This window comes from Aspergillus vadensis (genome assembly GCF_003184925.1).
Source record: "Aspergillus vadensis CBS 113365 unplaced genomic scaffold BO88scaffold_16, whole genome shotgun sequence".
Taxonomy (NCBI): domain Eukaryota; kingdom Fungi; phylum Ascomycota; class Eurotiomycetes; order Eurotiales; family Aspergillaceae; genus Aspergillus; species Aspergillus vadensis.
This window is the reverse complement of record NW_020292054.1, coordinates 387,347-406,487: the sequence shown is the minus strand read 5'-3', so window position 1 is coordinate 406,487 and position 19,141 is coordinate 387,347. Positions and strand designations below refer to the sequence as shown.

At 50.4% G+C, this 19,141-nt stretch overlaps 7 protein-coding genes across 7 annotated transcripts; 2 read left to right on the top strand and 5 right to left on the bottom strand.

Annotated features, from left to right (window-relative positions):
• Positions 1-951: 951 nt before the first annotated feature.
• BO88DRAFT_455108 (uncharacterized protein) lies at positions 952-1,364 on the bottom strand (the record flags this gene model as incomplete). The annotated part of the gene is made up of 2 exons (XM_025710849.1): positions 952-1,112; positions 1,172-1,364. 2 exons carry the CDS (start codon positions 1,362-1,364, stop codon positions 952-954), a joined length of 354 nt encoding a protein of 117 aa, XP_025561423.1.
• Positions 1,365-3,214: 1,850 nt separating this feature from the next.
• On the top strand, positions 3,215-4,867 carry BO88DRAFT_75977 (zinc-dependent alcohol dehydrogenase). Its single transcript, XM_025713112.1, has 4 exons — positions 3,215-3,550; positions 3,608-3,975; positions 4,034-4,112; positions 4,159-4,867. The coding sequence occupies exons 1-4, from the start codon at positions 3,385-3,387 to the stop codon at positions 4,638-4,640; spliced, it is 1,095 nt and encodes a 364-aa protein (XP_025561422.1). The 5' UTR covers positions 3,215-3,384; the 3' UTR covers positions 4,641-4,867.
• On the bottom strand, positions 4,726-6,349 carry BO88DRAFT_343573 (putative C6 transcription factor; the record flags this gene model as incomplete). Its single annotated transcript, XM_025703194.1, has 3 exons — positions 4,726-5,058; positions 5,112-5,565; positions 5,619-6,349. The coding sequence occupies 3 exons, from the start codon at positions 6,347-6,349 to the stop codon at positions 4,726-4,728; spliced, it is 1,518 nt and encodes a 505-aa protein (XP_025561421.1).
• Positions 6,350-6,906: 557 nt separating this feature from the next.
• BO88DRAFT_368398 (DUF967 domain protein) lies at positions 6,907-7,702 on the top strand (the record flags this gene model as incomplete). Its single annotated transcript, XM_025704113.1, has 2 exons — positions 6,907-6,942; positions 7,011-7,702. 2 exons carry the CDS (start codon positions 6,907-6,909, stop codon positions 7,542-7,544), a joined length of 570 nt encoding a protein of 189 aa, XP_025561420.1. The 3' UTR covers positions 7,545-7,702.
• Positions 7,653-10,329, bottom strand: bipA (Hsp70 family ATPase KAR2). Its single transcript, XM_025707052.1, has 4 exons — positions 9,874-10,329; positions 9,616-9,811; positions 8,454-9,559; positions 7,653-8,395 (listed from the first exon to the last, which is right to left on the bottom strand). The coding sequence occupies exons 1-4, from the start codon at positions 10,022-10,024 to the stop codon at positions 7,830-7,832; spliced, it is 2,019 nt and encodes a 672-aa protein (XP_025561419.1). The 5' UTR covers positions 10,025-10,329; the 3' UTR covers positions 7,653-7,829.
• Positions 10,330-11,223: 894 nt separating this feature from the next.
• On the bottom strand, positions 11,224-14,316 carry BO88DRAFT_391296 (putative translation elongation factor EF-1 subunit). Its single transcript, XM_025704995.1, has 5 exons — positions 13,872-14,316; positions 13,701-13,775; positions 12,791-13,528; positions 12,560-12,742; positions 11,224-12,509 (listed from the first exon to the last, which is right to left on the bottom strand). Exons 1-5 carry the CDS (start codon positions 14,095-14,097, stop codon positions 11,302-11,304), a joined length of 2,430 nt encoding a protein of 809 aa, XP_025561418.1. The 5' UTR covers positions 14,098-14,316; the 3' UTR covers positions 11,224-11,301.
• Positions 14,317-14,501: 185 nt separating this feature from the next.
• Positions 14,502-18,649, bottom strand: pan2n2 (poly(A)-specific ribonuclease). Its single transcript, XM_025704112.1, has 4 exons — positions 18,218-18,649; positions 16,855-18,149; positions 15,685-16,800; positions 14,502-15,629 (listed from the first exon to the last, which is right to left on the bottom strand). Exons 1-4 carry the CDS (start codon positions 18,344-18,346, stop codon positions 14,702-14,704), a joined length of 3,468 nt encoding a protein of 1,155 aa, XP_025561417.1. The 5' UTR covers positions 18,347-18,649; the 3' UTR covers positions 14,502-14,701.
• Between the last annotated feature and the right edge of the window lie 492 nt (positions 18,650-19,141).

The following is a 19,141-nucleotide window of genomic DNA, read 5'->3' as shown; positions in this document are numbered from 1 at the left end:
CGCATCGTCATGGTGAGAGAGAGGGCCTAGCACTGAATGAAAGATGGCAGTCGACAAAGTCCAGAGTAGTGAGTGATCTATCTTCATGTGAGAATTCAAAAATCTCATAATGAGTCGGAGAACATAGTTGAAATTGTCCTTACCTAAATATGCGGTCGATCGTAACGGATATTTCTGTAGTTGGTACTGGTAAACGAGAACGACAGACGTGGTGCTTCATGTGCACCAAGGCAAGGCCATATTCTTCAGAGATATTGTGAGATACTGGGATATGGAAAAGGTAAGAGCACCTTGCTCTACCACTTATCCTGGTCCCTTCCGTCCGCAATCTTGCAATCACCTCATCTGGGTGGGTTGTTGTTACCCTTTGTGCTTACCAGACCTTCGACCCCTCGGGCCTGCATTTTGTGGCCTCGATCTGGTACCGGAGCTGGGGTTTGTTTGTTATCGATCTATTATTTCAATTTAGCTCTGACGGAAGTTGCTTCTTACCCGTAAGCCGCACATATCTCCTACCATTGGACATATGAGACCCTGAGTAGTAATGGCGTCTTTGTGTAGTGGTGCAACCTAAGTCGCTTGAGCTGGGATGAAAGGACGCAGAGATCGTTCAATCAATACTATTCGTCAATTATATATGCGTCCAACTACTCATTCTTGTGCGCTCAGGGTGAACTTGCTCATAATAATTAGCTATCTAGTAGCACATACCCAAGTGTTCAGTTATGAAATTGACAGTTCTAGAATGATCTTTTCAACTGTGAGTTGAATTCTAGATAGCAGTCCCTGATATATTCCAACCCTCTCCCTCTTCCCACATAGAACCCCATCCAGGTGCTCCCTCCGCAAATTGCATGCCTGCAAGGTGATTCCTAACCACAGAAAGTGGAGAAGTCAAATGTACAAGGGAGTCCATTAGTAGGGCAGCTCAGTGGAACGTTTATACCGTAACTAATAATTATGAAAATCAGCCTTATGTTTCTTCATCAGAGAAGTAGAGGTTAAACAAGGAGGTATATACCAGTTCGATGGGTTACAGTAGGTGATTGGCATCGGTCCGTTGTCATTGTTGTCGGTATAGTCATAGTTCAGCGAGTAACCAGAAATGCAGTCTTTCCTTGGATTTAGTATACAACCAATACAAGGGGAGCAGAACAAGGCACAAACATACCAACGTTGTTGTCTCCAGTACCTACGTTGCCGTTGCAGGTTTGAACGCCGCTATCAGTTGTGGTGATGGTGCCATCAGCAAAGTCATTCACATTCCAAGTTGATCCAGTGATGACCAAGCACCCAAAGGCGGAAGATGAAAAGCCTAGAATCAAAGCAGCTGTGGCCAGAGCTTTCGAACTGTATGCGACCATCTTGATGATTGATAGAGTAAAGCCTCGATTGTGGGAAATGTCTTGGATTTGATGTGAGATACAATGCCTCTTGTCTTTGCAAAATATTCGGGAGATATGTCTGACCATGGGCTACTTATATAGATATCTAGTACTCTGGTTCTCCATCCATCGTCCGTGGCCGCAGCAACTTCTCAGGGTCCCGGTACCTAGATTGCATCCAATGGTCGCCCATGTAGGTGGTCTTGTTGTTGGATAACTTGTTCTAGGATGCCTTATTACTGGCCGCCTTGGCCGCCTTATTATTGAATTTTGTATAGTTGGACGCCTGGTCGATTGATGCATTGCCCCTGAGCGCCTGCATTCAAGGGGGTTAGGTATACACCTACTTGGAACATCTGCTTGCATTCTACAAAGAGATTTTGAGTACAGTAGTAACCTGTCAGTTTCTAGCCATAGCTATGGCTAGGATTTATTCTCATCCTACTTCACTAAGTTGATATGATGCCGACTCTCCAACTCCTCCAAGAAATTCCAACGTGACATATGGAGAGTGTTGAGAATTGCTTATTCTTGAAGTGCAGAACTAAGCCTGATACAGAATGATATTCAGTCAGCCTGTCAAGTATTAGTACCAGCAGAAGCATCAGCAGATAGGTACATTACTGGAAATACACAGATGGAACTAAACTATGTACATGACGAGTAGTGATCGTCCGACTCTGTTTCCCCGTGACTTTTCAGTGATCCGCCTCGGCATCTCCGCTTTCAGAGAACCCAATAGCAGCATTATGTTATTTCAGTCTGGGAGATCCGATCTATGTAAAAAGGGTTTCTTGCCGGTTAGCACTAATTAGACGCTTTTAATCTTGAAAGGCCAAGAAATATAGTTTTTTCCGACTAGTTCCATACTTCTCAACCGATGGTAGATTTTCAGCTAGGGTTCATGAGCTGGAGCATTAGGCCCGCGATATCTGAGGAACATCTCATCACTTACCTTATATGGATGATGACTGTAGATCTTTCTTAGTACAGCCATGATCGCTGCCATACGTAGAAACTGACTGTCACGGGAACTAGACTACCTTAGACAGAGACTGGACAAGCGATGGTGGTTTACTAACCATAATAGAACTACTATTGACTCACACAATATAAGCCAAACTACCATTATGGCTGTAAGAATAAAAAGACCAAGCTCTTCCCACTATTCAACTTGACATACATATCGCATTCTCAACGCTTGAAGCTTGAGCGTATTATCATTACCATGAACGACGCATCGCAACTAGAAAGTCCGGACGATCATCCAAGAACACAAACATGACCTCCACTATCTAACAGCGATACTAGCTCTCCTTGATATCTTCCTTACTTCTTAAATAACGAAGAAATGCTTTCGCCAACTCCTCCTTATCTCTTACATTCCTCCTCACTCACCCCTCTATCTCTCCATCCATTTTCAAATACGCACATGACACCTCCACCCCTCGGAGAAAAAGCGATACGAGCTACCACCCACACCCAACACATCAAGCGGAGAAATTGCGGAGCCATGCAATGCGATTCTGCCACGATTCTACTATCACGACGTGAGGGGGTGTGAATATCCCGAAACCTCAAGCAGCCACACGAGGGGTCTAGACGATCGCTGAATGTAGGACGATCATGTAGGTAGGAGTAGAAGTAAGTGGCTCTCATTCACCTATGGTCCGTGCGAGGGGGTTCTTTGTTCGTCGTTGTTTGGCTCGGAGAAATAAGATTAGGGCGAGTCTTGCTGCAGTGGTTCGGTCCCGCGGCTGCAGGGCTTCTCGGCCAATTGGAGAATTAGCCTGGTTTAGGGAGATGAATTCGGTCTATTGTGGGATAGGCATCAACACTATTGCATTTGGGGGCGTGGATTTGGAGGTCTGATTGATTGATGTGTTGGATGATAGAAGCTAGACTATTTATATGGCTTTACTCCCCAGGTATCACTTTCTGTTAGAGCACTTGTCCCAGAGAGAAGAAACCTAGTCTTCCAATTTCCAGAGAATTCAACATGGGTGCTATGTCCCTTCCTTCAGACGAGATTCCCCAGACTCAAACGGTGGCTCTCGTTCGAGAACTGGGTGGCAGTGTGGAATTCCGTGAAGGCTATCCCGTTCCTACCCCGGGGTCAAATGAGGTATTAGCGAAGGTGCTCTACACAGGTGTCTGTCAGAGTGGTCAGTCTTAGAACATGGATCATACAAGTCATCTGGATGGCTAACACGGTCGGGAAGATTTACATACGAAAAACGGCACTGCGGCTGGTGCTGATGGTAATCCAATCACAAAAATCAAACTCCCGCATGTTGGAGGCCATGAAGGTGTCGGGCAAATTGTGGCTCTGGGCCCCAACTGTGACCCTGACCTGAAGGTCGGCGGACTAGTCGGCATTCGCTTCGCTAGTCGTATTTGTAGGAGATGCGAGTTCTGTTTAGCTGGCACGGAACAGTACTGCGTCAAGGGCACGAACCACCTCCACCATGAAGACGGCAGCTTCCAACAGTATATCGCTTTGGATGCCGACAATCTCACTATCCTTCCTGACGATATAGATCCAAAGGTTATCGGGCCGGTGCTGTGTGCTGGAGTCACAGCGTACAAGGTAAGAATCACTTCTAAGCACGAACCAACCAAGAAATCTAATCGCGGACTGTCCCTAGGCTGTTCTCAATGCGAACATCCGGGCAGGCAACTGGCTCGTCGTTGTAGGTGCCGGAGGTGGCCTTGGGCATCTAGCTGGTAAGTCTGCCGCATCATCGCAAGACTACACATACTGACCAGACAGTACAATATGCCAAGGCACAGGGAGCACTGGTGATCGGCGTTGATGCTGCTGACAAACGAGACTTTGTCCTTGGTTTGGGGGCTACAGAGTTCATTGATTTCACATCAACGGATCCGGTGCAGCGAGTTCATGAAATTACCGGTCTTGGTGCGCATGCCGTTGTGGTGACTGCGGGAAGTGCCAAAGCTTTCGCCCATGCTTGTGACATGCTGCGAGTTGGAGGTACTCTAAGCTGCGTTGGAATCCCGCCGGGCCGTCCAGTACTGGAGACTCCTATTTGCACAATCGTAATCAAAGGCCTCCGGGTTACCGGAAATCTTATCGGCTCACTGAAAGAGTGCATGGAGGCAGTGGAGTTGGTCCGGCGTGGGGTTGTCAAACCGGAAATCAAAGTTCGCACGTTCAAGGAGTTGCCTGAGGTGTACGAGGAGATGGAGAAGGGTGATATTGCAGGTAGAATTGTCCTTCAAGTTTCGCAATAGCTTACTCGTGCTGTATAGTTTAGAGAATAGCAGTTCTGCACTTCGTTTTTTCTCTTCGACAGGATCAGACACTTTCACCCACTTTCTATCCGTAAAGATTCCAGTGCGAGTCAGCGTCCTCCTCAGGAGATTCCACCTCTTCTCCAGTGTTGTAAGCGTTATCCTTATCGTTATCGAATGGCCAAGGGTTATAGTTCAATCTCAATAAGCGCGCAGGAGCCTTAACCAAAGCCTCAGCTGTCTTACTGTGCAGTATCGACTTAAGCATAAAGTCTTGCTCCAGGAAAGGCAGCAGCTTCTGATACAACGCGTGCAGGAAATCATGCGGCCGCATTTGAAGGTCAGAGCATGTCGGGACACATGGCGTGAGCAGGACAGTATCCGCGAGTGAGTTGGCAATCTCGAAACACTTTAACAGCTAATTCAGGCTTTGATTAGTATGCACAATCTCAATCAATGCAGAAGACAAACCTGGTCGCGTCCTAATGGTAACAGGTCAGACTCAGTAAAGCTTTGCAACGACATCAGAAGGTCACGGCTGACTACGGCCGGAAACCTGAACGTCATCAATCGGGCACCCGATTTCGACGAGAGAAGATGCCGAGACAGAGCTTCCTGCCAGATGATGGTCCTCATCCATTCTTTCGTGATGCAGTAATCAGCAATACGGGTAGAAGGTCTGTCGCCTTTGCCGAACGAAAGCATCGACAAGACTGACTCCGTCTCTGCCAGACTATCTGCAGTCACTAACGGTTTATCTCTAGCACTGGTGCTTCTTCTGGAGGAGAAGCCATCAAACGTGGCAAAAAGTCTGCCGAGCTCCAGCAAGCCTTTCACATCTGCATTATTGCCGACATCAACCTCATCTGGTAGGCGAATAGGAGTGGTATACGAGGGTTCGAGACCAAGGTGCAAAGAATAGCCCCTAAACCGTGTCAGCTAAGTGGGCTACAATCGAAGTGTGGACGCAGTTCCTACCTTTCAGAAACCCACAGCAATAGAAACACGATCTCCTTATTAGCAACAACATCCGCATCCAGCTCAGTATCGTGTCCACCCACACCCTCATCCAGCTTCAACAGCCTAGCTCCATACACAGCCTCTCGTATGAACAACATAGCCGAGTCTCTCTTGTTGATCTTGGCATGATAAACATGCAGGAAGAAGGAAACCAAGACGCTTCTCAAGTCGAGATGTGCTTCACGCATCCTCATACACTCCGCCGCCATCATCGTGCTATCAACTCTCATTGGAGCAAGCTGCAGCTGTGCCATGGTGGCTGCACAGAGAGCCATAGCCAGACACAAGGTTCCGACATCCGGTGTGCCATGTTCAAGCTTGTCCAGTAGCACTTTCGCATCGACAACCGGCCACACACTATAAGAAGCCTGCTGATACGAACGCACAACTGAGGCTAGTTCTTCTATTGGGATAGTAGTCGATGCAAATCGCTCTGCCTCCACACGGGATATCTCCTCGTCACGAGGATCAACATGCCGAGTGATCAGAGGACCAGCCGTCGCGTGTTCTTCTCCTTGCTCACCAGTATATCTCCTTACCTTTGGTCCCCTTCTCCGCGCAGGCTTCAAGTAAGTGCAGTTGACCTGCTTAGGGGCACTCTGGCAGGTATCGCAAGGCCAGGCACCGCTGCACTTGACCTTGCGGGAGATACACTCATCGCATGCACGCTTTGTGAGTCGATGGCGCATGGGTAGGGGATGATGATCACTAGATCCCAATCAGATGGATGGATGGTTGGATAGATAGGAAGAGTGAAAGATGAAGGGAGTATCCGAAGAGAGGGATGAGATGAATGATTAGCTGCAGATGAGGGGAAGCAAAGCAATGCGGAGTCAGAAGACCGGCCATTCATCAGAATCCCGATTACATGCAGATTCCACCATCTTCTCCACTGCCATAATTCCAGTCCACTTGTTCAAAATCTTAACAAAGTCAATAGAATATTGTGACCCATAGTACATCCATGTTATGATGTGGCATGACAACAGCATCCCAAGTATAGAAGGAAGTAGATGATCATGTAATCATTTATGTAACAGACCAAGTACCCCCACACCCCCAACCCAACCGAGCTTAGCAATCAGGACCCCTCCTGTCATTTACTCCAGATCTTCTACTTCTTTCCTTTCTTCTCTACTACCTACTACTCCTCCTTTTACTTCTACTTGACTCCCTTTACAAAGCCAACAATCACCCCCATCATCTACAAAAACCCCATCAATCAACCCTCCACCAACCACCCAAAATGGAAGACACTCCCCTCCCCCCCGCAAGCACCGACGTACGTCTACCCCACAATCCCATCCCTCCTCTTCCACCCCCCAGCTAACCAGCTAATAACCCAAACAGCCCCGCGACCTCGCCGCCCTCGAATCCAACCCCTCCGTCCTCTTCCCCACCTTCACCTCCAGCACCGCCTGGACCCTCGGCCTGGCCCTGCGCGAGCGCATCCTCTCCCTCCCACCCACACAACGCAAACCAGCCTTGATCTCCATCACTCTGACCGGCGGCTCCGAACCACACGTTATCTTCCAATGCGCGACCGAGCCCGGCACGGTAGCAGACAACGAGGTGTGGGTGCGACGGAAGCGCAACACGGTGTTGCGATGGGGCGTGTCGAGTTGGTTGATGAGACAGAAGATGTTGAGTTCGACGGGGGCGGAAGCGAGTGAGGTGGAGGCGGCGTTTGTGAGGAAGTTTGCCTTGACGAGTAGCGGCGGTGGAGGCGCGGCGGATGAGTTTGCGATTCATGGGGGTGCGTTTCCCATTCGTGTGAGGGGCGTGGATGGCATTGTGGGTGTTGTGGTGGTGAGTGGGTTGAAGCAGGAGGATGATCATCAGGTGGTGGTGGAGACGGTGAGGGAGGTTATTGCGAAGATGTAAATGGATTTATCAGTGTATTATATTTATAGATTTTGTACTCGAGTGGATTGTTCATATTGTGTTGTGTGGTGGTTATGTTACGTGTATAGTCTACACAATTAGAAGTCAAGTTTGGATAAAAGGTATCATGCAATTGCTGCCTCTAATAATGTCAAGGTCAGGTCAGGTATCATACTCGGTTGGACGACTGGTCAGCAAAAACCGGGCCAAAACAATGGTCTCAACAAAAACACACAACAATCAAAATGCTAACTCCATAAAGATCCCTCTAATGGTATGGTAATTTTACAATTCATCATGCCCGCTGGGCTCATCATCCTCGTCCGCCGGCGCAGAGCCATACAGCTTGCTGGTGATCGGGTACGCCACGTTCGAGAGCTGCTCCTTCTGCTCCTCGAAGTCCTCGGTGGTGGCGGTGGCAGCGTTGTCCTCGAGCCACTCAGTCACCTCCTTGACGGCGTCCAGGATGGTCTGCTTGTCGTCCTCGTCGATCTGGCCACCCAGGCCGTTCTCGTCGTTAACCTGGTTCTTCAGGCTGAACGCGTAGTTCTCCAGAGTGTTACGGGCCTCGATCTTGGCCTTGATGGCCTTGTCCTCCTCGGCGAACTCCTCAGCCTCGGCGACCATGCGGTCAATCTCCTCCTGGGACAGACGACCCTTGTCGTTGGTGATGGTGATGGACTCGGCCTTGCCGGTGCCCTTGTCGCTGGCGTGAACCTTCAGGATACCGTTGGCATCCAGGTCGAAGGAGACCTCAATCTGAGGAACACCACGGGGAGCCGGGGGGATGCCGGTAAGCTCGAACTTGCCGAGCAGGTTGTTGTCCTTGGTCAGGGAACGCTCACCCTCGTCTGTGACAGTCAGTTAGCAGATATTCCGGATGTTCTGTCAAAGCATTGAAATACTTACAAACTTGGATGAGGACAGTGGGCTGGTTATCAGCGGCGGTAGAGAAGATCTGGGACTTGCGGGTGGGGATGACAGTGTTGCGGGGGATGAGCTTGGTCATGACACCACCAGTGGTCTCAATACCCAGGGTCAGGGGGTTGACATCCATCAGAACAACGTCACCGGTACCCTCCTCACCGGAAAGGACACCACCCTGGACGGCAGCACCGAAAGCAACAGCCTCATCAGGGTTGATACCCTTGCTGGCCTTCTTGCCACCGAAGAACTCCTCGAGAAGAGCCTGGACCTTGGGGATACGGGTAGAACCACCGACGAGGACAATGTCGTCAACCTCGGACTTCTTAACCTTGGCGTCCTTGAGAACCTGCTCGACAGGCTTCAGGGTCTTCTTGAACAGGTCCATGTTCAGCTCCTCGAACTTGGCGCGGGTGAGGGTCTCAGAGAAGTCCTCGCCGTTGTGGAAGGCCTCAATCTCAATACGGGTGGACATCTGGGAAGACAGAGTACGCTTGGCCTTCTCAACCTCGCGCTTCAGCTTACCCATGGCCTTGAGATCCTTGGTGACATCGACGTTGTTCTTCTTGTTGTAGAGCTTGACGAAGTGGTCCATGACACGCTGGTCAAAGTCCTCACCACCCAAGTGAGTGTCACCAGCGGTAGCCAAGACCTCGAAGACGCCGTTGTCGATGGACAGGAGGGAGACATCGAAAGTACCACCACCAAGATCGTAGACGATGACCTGGCGCTCATCACCAGTCTTGTCCAATCCGTAGGCGATAGCGGCGGCGGTGGGCTCGTTGACGACACGGAGAACGTTCAGGCCGGCAATGGTACCAGCGTCCTTGGTGGCCTGTCTCTGGGCGTCGTTGAAGTAGGCGGGGACGGTGACGACGGCGTGGGTGACCTTCTTTCCAAGGTAGCCCTCGGCGATCTCCTTCATCTTACCAAGAACCATGGCGGAGACCTCCTCGGGGGTCAGGGTCTTGGGGCTCTGGTTGACATCGACCTTGACGTGGGGCTTGCCGTCCTTGTTGACGACCTTGTAGGGGAAGTGCTTGGCGTCCTTCTGGACATCCTTGTCATCGAACTTGCGACCGATCAGGCGCCTAGAGAGCGTTAGCAACAGATTGCCACGAAACTCGCGAGAAACAGAAAAACTCACTTGATGTCAAAGATGGTCCGTCTGGGGTTGGCGGCGTATTGGTTCTTAGCGGCGTCACCGACCAGGCGTTCCTCATCGGTGAAAGCGACGTATGAAGGGGTGATACGGTTTCCTTGGTCGTTGACGAGAATTTCGACCTTTCCATTCTGCATAACACCGACACAGGAGTAGGTGGTTCCCAGATCAATACCAATGACTGTTGAAGACAGAAATGGTTAGTAGATTTCTTTCACTGTCCTCCTGAGACGCTGTGCTTACCAGTTCCGTAGCTATCTTGAGGCGAAGTCTCATCCTGAGCGTGTGCAGTGCCGAAGAAGGCGAGGGGGGCAATGAAAACAAGCAACAAGTAGAAGATGGTGGTCCAAGCCGTGAAGGGCTTGGCCGCACCCTGATGCGAGATGCGCGCCATTATGTGTGAAATGTCCTTTCACCACAGGACACGTAGTAGACTTTTAATCGACGAGCTGCTCAATTGGAGACAGCAGCGAATGAATGTGAAAGAATCCTCCTATTGCTCGTACACGGTTTTTTTCCCCGGCACGAAGAAAGAAGGGAAAAATAGATACAGTCCAACCCAGATGAGAACGGGAAGGAAAGAAAGAGCGAAGGGGGAAGGGGGAAGGCAGGAGAAGAGAGTTGGGTGAAAGAAGGCGACGACGGAGAGAAGAAAGAGTGTCTCGAGAAGCTCCGGCCAGCTTCTTGTATGGCTTGCCAGCGGCAAAGAAAGCGCAGCGGCCATGCTGGCCTTTTCGCGGGTATCTGACTTTAAGGTTACTCCTCGGGCTCCCATTGGTCCGCGACGCGTCCAGGGCAGTGCTGAGTAAGCGTGCACGGCCACCGCCCGGTGGTTCTGCCGGCGGAAAAATAAAAGGCGTTCGTCCAAATGGGGAAAGGCGGTCCACCGAACTTGCTAGAATCGTCGCGTGATTCGCTCGCTTCGGTTAGGCGTTCTTCACTCCTCCAGGGGCACTTTGCCTCTTTCGGCACTTGAACAACTGGCCGTTCCGTTCCTTCGGCGCCATTTCCCGGGAGATTGACCCTACTTACTGAAGTCCGGGGGTTGACGCTGAAGATTGAAGAAAAGATGAGAAAAGGGGCCAGCCTGTCAACAACTCGTCAATCACCACATGGCCAGAGTCCACTATTGACCATCATTGAGTCAAGTCATTACTCCTTTTTGAGTCACCATAAGATCACCCAAGGGTCTTCCGCTGTGAAAGTGGATACATCCCTCCCCACTCAGGAGGCGCATCCCAGCTTGGCCTGATTCCTGAATTATTGATTCAGCCAAGGCCTGAGGTTTCTGCCAGCCTGGCCAGATCGTTTGATCTCTGTTTCAGTGGATGTTGGCTGAAAGGACCCTTTCTCCGTTAGTCACCAAAGGTGCCATTCCAGCAGCTCTCGTAGTAGTGTATGAGACAAACATACTCTTTTATAACACTAGTAGTAGGTTGTTAGGAGGACTTGTGGTAGTAGAGTAACCATGTAGAAAATCAATTGAAATGTTTGCTGATCACGATTTAGCATGATCAGTAGTAGTTGACTACTCCGTAGTTAGACCAAGTTGGTGCGTTAAAGTGGTGCGGAAAGAAATATATATATGTTTATAGGCAACCATGTAAATAGAGGGACATACTATCTACATCACAAATATATACTGTCCTGACAATGCAATCAAACCATAATCTACTCTAGCAACCCAGCAGCCACTGTTTCACCTCCAGCTCGTAGTACAATGCGTGTAGGTGCCTCAAGAGGTACAGCCTGGTCCATCTCAACTACTATCCGTGCCACAGTGCCTGGTGCAACAATCTTGGGCTTTTTCTTGATGCTTGCGCCAGTCACCTTGTCCAAGGTTGCGACCAGCTGGCTGATGCGGCCGGGTACGTGCAGGCGGCCCCGGTGGATATCCACCATGCTGGGCAACAGATGGTCAAACGCCAGCACCTTGCATGTAAACGACGTAACATTGGCAATGGGTGCCGAGGCACGGCAGATGACATCGCCAGATCGGAGATGAATGGGATCAATATTGACCAAGTTCAGCGTGACGTTCTGACCCGCCACCGCCCAGTCGTTGGGCTCCCCATCCACTTCCAAGCTGCGTATCGTAGCCTTTTCACCACTTGGCATCGTGAGGATCTGATCGCCAACCTGGAGACTACCGGCGTCGATGCGGCCAGATATGGATAGAGGATTCTGAACGCTGCCCCGGAAGACGTCCCCAATGGTCATTCTCAAGGGCTTATCAATGGCATGGGCGTAAGGTTCCGTAGCTTCAAGCTCCTCGATCAACGTACGACCCTTGTACCATGAGACATTCGGGTCCTCACTGCGTCTGGTAACGTTATCGCCGCTAATACCCGAGCAGGGGACGAATGTTATATTCTTGGCTAGGAATCCAGCAGTTGTTAGGAAAGAAGAAACTTGCTGTTCAATCTCTTCGAAGCGACCTTGATCCCATTGGACAGAGTCCATCTTGTTCACAGCAATGATGATCCTCTGCACACCCATACTCCGCACGAGGAGAGCATGCTCCTTCGTTTGACCCTTGAGTCCAGACTCAAAATTGCCTATGCTAGAGTCGATGACGAGAACGGCAAAATCGGCTTGACTGGCACCCGCAATCATATTGGGTACAAAGTCCCGATGACCCGGAGCATCCACAATCGTAAACACCGTACTCTCCGTCTCAAACTTGTTTGTTGCAATATCAATAGTAACACCCCGAGCTCTCTCCTCGGAGCCTTGATCCAATACCCAGGCAAGGGCGAAGGATCCCTTCCCAATCTTCTCCGCCTCTTTACGATATTTCTCTAACGTGCGCTGATCGACAGCTTTGAGGTCGGCCAGCAAGCGTCCCATCAACGTACTCTTTCCTGCGTCGACATGACCTAATAACTTGTCAGTGGCGGCCATCCGCAGAGAGACGGGTAGTACGAACCGATCACGGCGAAATTCATTGCCTTCTTCCGTTGAGTTTTCTGGTATTCAGACAGCACATCTAGGTTCTTGCTCTTCACATTCACCTTCTCCTCCACACTCAGGCTGTTCATGCCTTCAGCCAAACCAGCCTGGGATTTCTTGTCACCTGCTGACTTAGAAGCAGGTTGTTTCGATTTGAAGCCTGCATGTCCATTAGGGAGGATCTATATCTTGCGCCGAATAGCCAAACCTTTTGCAGAGCTCTGAGCATTCAAGACAACATCATCGGGGCTTGGGCCTGCAAAATCAAAGGGTTCAGCAAGTTCTTGACCGTATATCTTGATCAGATCTAATGTGCTGGCAGATAGGTGGCTGGGCTCGGCCATCTTTGGGCGTGTCGCTTCTCCAACGATCGTGCTGGCAAATGTAGACGGTGGTGCACGGATGTTGAGAGCGGCTTCTTCTTCCTGCTTCTTGTCGGTTGACACGGGTGGTTCGATATCTGCCTGCCCAGTGACCTCCGGACTGCTTTGTTTTCTTGGCTCTGGGGACGGCATTTTCTGGGGCGAAGGGCTTCCCAGCCGCGATCCTTTACCGAGTGACCGAAGCGATTGCAGACCCTCTGACGATTTCTGCGGCTTGCCATTGCTAGCAAGTCTCTCACGGAGAGACAGGGCCGGGCTCTTTCGTTCAGTGGAAGATGGCCGGGAACTTTCGACTTCAGACGGAGGTGTAGGGGTTGGTGCAGCAGACTTCTCTCCCTCTTTCTTCTTGCGCGCAGCAGCCAAAGCAGCCAACTTGGATACCTTTCCGGAATTCTCAGGAGCTCCACCCAGTAGACCCAACCGGGGATATAGAGGCTCAACGAGTATGTCCGCCTTACGGTGTGCAGGGATGTTGAGCCACGGTGCATCGCGAAAGAAGTCGGCTGCTGAGAAATGTGCAGTCGAAGAGGTCGGAGGAGACAATGGAACAGGATATACAGGGACTAGGAAGTCTGTTAGAACATACTTCAACTTCCGTAACGGCGTCAGTTCAAAGCAATCAGTCACGAGGGGTAAGGGTAATGCTCACAGCTTATGAAATCGACAGTACGTACACGCCGACTTGCAGGCGATCCAAGCCCAACCACCATAGTATAGACGAGTAGATGCGCTTACCTGTGCTTGCTTTTGCCTTGGCAGCCGGAGCCGGAGCCGGAGCCTGTTTCTTCTCGACCTCCTTCGTCTTTTTACCTGCATCCGATTTTCCGATTAGCATCTAGAGAAGCAGGTCGCAATTCTGCTGAAACGCAGTCCAAATCTTCCTTCCGGAGGGGAGTTGTAACACACCTCTCAGGTAATTTACAGACTTCTCGACATCATTGTAATAGTGCCATAGCGCCTCTTGCACCTCATCGCGAGTCGCGGTGACGGGAGGGTCCCCTGCACGGAGCTGGTTCAACACTTCTGCAGTGCACTGCTCGAGGAATTCCTCCTCCTCGGGATCCGGGGAATCATAGTCATCGTCAAATTCATCTTCGTCGTAGCTCACAGCCTTAACGCGATGGCGCGACATGGTGGTGGTGGTGGTGGTGGTGGTGGGTGTTGTTGGGAGCGGGGCAGGTTGCTAGGGAGGGGTTTTCCGGGAGACGGTAGGTTTAACGAGGGATTGGGGAATTCCCAAAGGAAGAAATTCAAGAAAGAAAGATATAAGTAAGCAGCACACTACGTGCTTTGGTAAATGCCCGAATGCGAATGGGCCAAGAGGGTAGAGGGAGAAGTTGGCAAAACAGAGAGCCGAGTCGGAGGTTGTCGTTGTGGAGGAGCTGATCGAATCCCACCACGTCATTCCCCGCTCGGTGGCCTCAGGCCGCTTAACTACTGCGGATGGTTCTTCCATCACGATTATATCTCAAAGTAATCTCCAGCGCCTTATTTCCAAGCTATTCTATGCACAGCATTTTGAGGTCACCTTTTGAACAGAATAATTGTGGTATTTTCTATCTATCGAGCGACTCTGATGTCACTCCCAAATTTACTTCATGTATAGCCAACTATGACAGGACATCCAAATGTCGCCTCTATCTTCTTAAGACTTCCAGAACTGGTCGATATAGCAAATCGATAATATCATAAAGAAACGTCGTTAAAGACCTATACCCAGATTCGGGCGGAGATGTTCACTTCAGGGGACTTCCACTGAAGAAGTCACCCGCTCCAGGGCCAGCAAAGCTGCCGTTGCTGGGCGTCAGAGCGATGGAGCGTCGGAAGGCCTGTCTGGGTGTGGCTGGGGCACTAGCAGCGGCGCCAACAACATCAGACGTGCTAGGAGTGTTGCGACCGCTGTTGTTCTGCATCGTAACCGCCGTTCCGGGGCGGGAGAGCACGGTTGGGACACCGTTTCTGGGAGGGGGTCGGAATCCAAGCTTGGAACCCTCGCGGAAAATCTCTTCCAATATTTGAGACACAATACCTGCATCTTCGTATTCTTTGAATTTCTTCCATAGACGTAGGGCCATGCGTGCGTCCTCGATGGAGTCGTGTCCTTGGTTGTCATCGGCCGGTTCCTCTTGGATGTATTCCTTGAATACCGCCCAGGCCAGATACCGAAGACTGAGACGGCGGTTTTTTCCAGGGTGGAAGAACAAGTATTGGGTATCTACCGTCTGACTCTTGGGAACTTGAATGTTGACTTTGCGGAAATCAGAGGCTAAGCCATGTCCAACAAACACGCAACCTAAATTGAGGAGCAGCCAGAGTTTCTTGTATGCCACCTTCAGCGGGACAAGGTTGTGCTGACTGACCCTAGGGTCCAGATCCCCGGGCTTGATGCCTGAGTATTGAGTGACATAATCGACAATATTCTCTTTGATGGTGATGTAGTCGTCGATGAAGGGCACACCTTCTCGAATCCCTGAGCCTCGGAGAACAGATACCCTAGCAAGTCCGCTCTTGTTGGGGCGTACAATTTCCTGAGAGCCATCCGCTTTCACATCGATTTCTGCTTTCTCGAGATCGACAAACTCGGTATCGAGAGCAACAGGCGTACCAGGGGTTGGCTTCTCCTCTTCGGAGAGCGTGACGCGAGATTCTACCGGACGGCCACCACTGGAAGAGGGAAGATTAGCGCAAATCACGTGCTACTGGAAGGGGGTCAACTTACTTTAGCGACCAGTCACGGAAGAGAAGAGTGGTATCGAGCGTGTCTTTCCAAGTATCATCCATAGCATGTCGACCATCTTGCACCTGGTAGGCTAGCACGCACGGTATTTTCCAAGGCTGATTGAAGCGGAGGGCTTCGTCTTTGTCGACTTCTGTAACAAGGAAGTCGTTGAAAAGATGCCACTTGTTCTTGGCTTCCGGTTCACGAGATGAGATGGATACGTTAATAAAAGAGACTAGATGTGCCTTTTGGTGCTCCGGAATATCGATCTCACAAACCAAACCCACCAGATCATATACCACGAGACCTGGCATCTTGGCTTGGATTCGTACTTTTAGGTCTTCACCTTCGAAGCATAGAATTTGACCACCGTCGATGACGATTCCAACTTCTTCCGGCAACCACCCAGGAATAGCCCACAGCCGCCGGCAGATGGGGTTGGTGAGAGCCGCATTCAGCATCAAGACCTGGGGCATGCGGTGAACTGATTTCCGGATAGCAACTTGCTGGTATCGACGGCAGTAGTTGCACCATCCTCTATTCTGGGTTTCTCGCTCAATGCTGGCCCGTAAGATATTCGAGAACCGGAAGGCAGGATTTCTGCGAGCTTGCTTGATATCGATGGCAGGATAGTTCAGCTCGTTGACAAGGGAGTTCCCCGGTCTCACGATCTCGTTCTGGCAGAACATACAGCGAATGGACTCGGACGCGACTGTCGCTAGTCTGTGGTCTAGGTCGTCCGAGCTCGGCGAGATCATACGGAAGTCGTGCGAAATTTGACCCAGGAAGAATCTGTTGACAGCCTGAATCGCAGCCGAAAGTGACTTGTTCGTAAGGTTTTCTTCAAACAGACCCAAGTTGGATGCTTCACGGTAGCTACTGAAGGTTTTCAGTAGGTTCGTTGCCTGGCAGTTCTGGCCGCTCGCTTTCTCGAGCATATCGAATAGGTAGCCCATCTCGCAGAGCAGACATGTCTCGAAAATACAGGAACTTGCTGCATGATGGAGAGCCACGTTGCGGATATAAGGGATGAATTTGAAAAGCTGAAGAAGAGCGTTGGTAAAGGAATTGGCAATATGTGTTTCCAATCCAGAAAACGCCGTTTGGTTGTAGAATCTATGCAAAGTATTAGTTGCTGCATATCAGCCCCCAGAATACAAGGACACTTACCTGAAGTCAAAATCATCGACACCAAATCTACTGTACTTGATCTCAACATTGCTGTATTTAAGGAGAGGATCATCGTCCGTTTCTCCATTGATTTTGGCACCCGCCAGAGCCTCGGCAGCATCACTGATGGCCCCTTCTGATTGTGCCTTATTCTGCTCTCGTGCTTTCTCACTCAAGAACTTGGGAGCAATAAGAGCAGGCTCAGCAGACGACAAAGCGCGTGTGTTCTCGACTTGATAACGCCGTGTCTTCTTCGGATTCGGCGCATGGTGACCGAGCTCTGCCGGGCGGAGATAAGGAATCAGAGCCTGATCTACTTGAGGAGGGGGGCTGCCGACTTCAAAGATCAGATGGCTCGGCCACGCAGAGAAAAGACGGTCGTGATAATATGGCATGCCAATCATGTTCAGGGGCGTTTCTGGAGACCAATCCAGGGTAGGGGGACGAGGGGCTACATCCCCGAATTCCGCCTCTTTGCTCATCTCATTGAAATGAACCTTTGCTGGTGATCCCCATAGATGGATCGCACATTCAGCGTCATTTATAGCCAGTGCTTCTCCGGATGGTGACAAGTCGATACCAAGCATGAAGGAAACGTTCGCCTGGCGAAGATTGATGGCATTCGGGTTCATCAGGTCCACAACTTGAAGCTGGCCTGTCTGAGATGCAATAAAACTCGTTGTATGCAGCTTTGGGTGCATTCGTACATACGCAGCTCCGGCGTGGAATGGTATAGGGGGTAACGGCGAGAGGGTCTTTAGGTCGTATACATTGGCCAACGGATCGACGATCGGGGAACCCAGATGCCTGACAGAGAAGCCGCAGGTAACCAAAAGATCGTTCCGAGCATCCATATCATTGACTGCAGTTCCGTGTGCTTTCCACGACTTCACCACACTGAAGTCGTTCAGGCTCAGCGCGTTGACGGAGCCCGTATCTGTCGCTCCGCAAAGGTATCGGCTCTTCTTCATGATTGTGTAGTTATAGTCTGTGTGTAGCTTGTCGATTATGATCCCCTTGTCAATATCAATTGTAAACATCGATTTCTGACATCCTGCCACTATAATTCGGTTGGTTTGGGCTGTGAAGCTCATGCAGCGGAGATCGGTCATCTCTTCGTGAGCGATATGCCATTGTGTCAAGCCGCGCCGTGTTATCATGTGCACACTTTTCGGGGAGAGCGAGATGACGCCTCTATCGTGAAAAATAATCTGCCGTACCGGCTCTGTCGCAGGATGTGCCCGGACAGAGGTATATCGCTGGAGCTCAGGGCCGAAGAAGGAGGTGATTCGTCCCTAATGGAGTACACGAACGCTTGTCAGCACAGCCTTCCGTGATAGCTGCAAGCAACGGAAAAACCGACAAATTCATTTCCCACCCACAACAACTCCATCACATCATCAAAAGCTATTGCGGTTGCGATTGTCGGCAGGGCATGCACGCTCGGTGCAGGCACCGGAATGCGCGACAGTTCATCCCAATCGGCCTCCATGGCCTTGACATCGCACCCGGCAAGGGTGTCAGGCTCAAGATAGGTACAGTCTTCGGATTATCGCGGTGTCAAGAAGTTTCAGGCAGAGCGTTGGGTTTGTCCATTGGGGGTCAGAGCGAAAGCGGGCATCGTTCGGCGAAAGCGCGAGTGCGGGGAGAAGGTCTGGCTGGAAAAGGCGTGGTCTTCGAACTCCGGACCACCAAGCACAGGGGCAAGATTCACAAGCTGGCACCCACAAGAACAGTCCCAGGCTCTCGGCTCTCGTTTCTGGGAGCAACAGCAGACGAGACAAATGGTCTCTGGGGAAGGGGTACCTTCCAGTCAGAGCTGCCGGCAATGGCTGATGAGGTACCGACGCATAATTTCACGTGACTTCAGCCCGAGCGGGACAAACATCCAGCACATCACGCCGTTTCTTCGTCACCGCCTACTGCATAACTACTATGATTGCGACCCTCATACACATGATGTAGTTCTTGCTTAGTCGTGTTGTCTTCTATTATTTTTTTTTTTCTTTAACACTCTCGAAGTCATTAAATTCCATCAGTTAGTAGGGATGTGACAGTAGTCAGGGTTATGGTCTTGCTTCAAGAAGCGAAGTACCTGTATAGCTAACATTTAATATAGTTATAGTAGCTCGACTGGACCAGATGATATCAAATGATACAGATCGCCGAGTTGAAGTGAAAGTGCTAAGTAGTGTGAACACTTACAAATCGAATGAAAAAGAAGAATCATATGACATTCGTTAAACTGCTGATCATTTGACCGTACTCTATCATAAAGAGACATCAT

Coding starts and splice junctions, on each gene's coding strand:
- BO88DRAFT_75977 (XM_025713112.1), top strand. CDS start 3,385: ATGGGTGCTATGTCCCTTCCTTCAGACGAGATTCCCCAGACTCAAACG. Junction 3,551..3,607: donor CACAGGTGTCTGTCAGAGTG/GTCAGTCTTAGA, acceptor ACGGTCGGGAAG/ATTTACATACGAAAAACGGC. Junction 3,976..4,033: donor CTGGAGTCACAGCGTACAAG/GTAAGAATCACT, acceptor GACTGTCCCTAG/GCTGTTCTCAATGCGAACAT.
- bipA (XM_025707052.1), bottom strand. CDS start 10,024: ATGGCGCGCATCTCGCATCAGGGTGCGGCCAAGCCCTTCACGGCTTGG. Junction 9,560..9,615: donor CGGACCATCTTTGACATCAA/GTGAGTTTTTCT, acceptor AACGCTCTCTAG/GCGCCTGATCGGTCGCAAGT. Junction 8,396..8,453: donor CACTGTCCTCATCCAAGTTT/GTAAGTATTTCA, acceptor TGACTGTCACAG/ACGAGGGTGAGCGTTCCCTG.
- BO88DRAFT_391296 (XM_025704995.1), bottom strand. CDS start 14,097: ATGTCGCGCCATCGCGTTAAGGCTGTGAGCTACGACGAAGATGAATTT. Junction 13,776..13,871: donor GTCTGTAAATTACCTGAGAG/GTGTGTTACAAC, acceptor AATCGGATGCAG/GTAAAAAGACGAAGGAGGTC. Junction 12,743..12,790: donor TGCTCAGAGCTCTGCAAAAG/GTTTGGCTATTC, acceptor ATGGACATGCAG/GCTTCAAATCGAAACAACCT.
- pan2n2 (XM_025704112.1), bottom strand. CDS start 18,346: ATGGAGGCCGATTGGGATGAACTGTCGCGCATTCCGGTGCCTGCACCG. Junction 18,150..18,217: donor TGTGGGTGGGAAATGAATTT/GTCGGTTTTTCC, acceptor GTACTCCATTAG/GGACGAATCACCTCCTTCTT. Junction 15,630..15,684: donor TTCCGTGACTGGTCGCTAAA/GTAAGTTGACCC, acceptor TCCCTCTTCCAG/TGGTGGCCGTCCGGTAGAAT.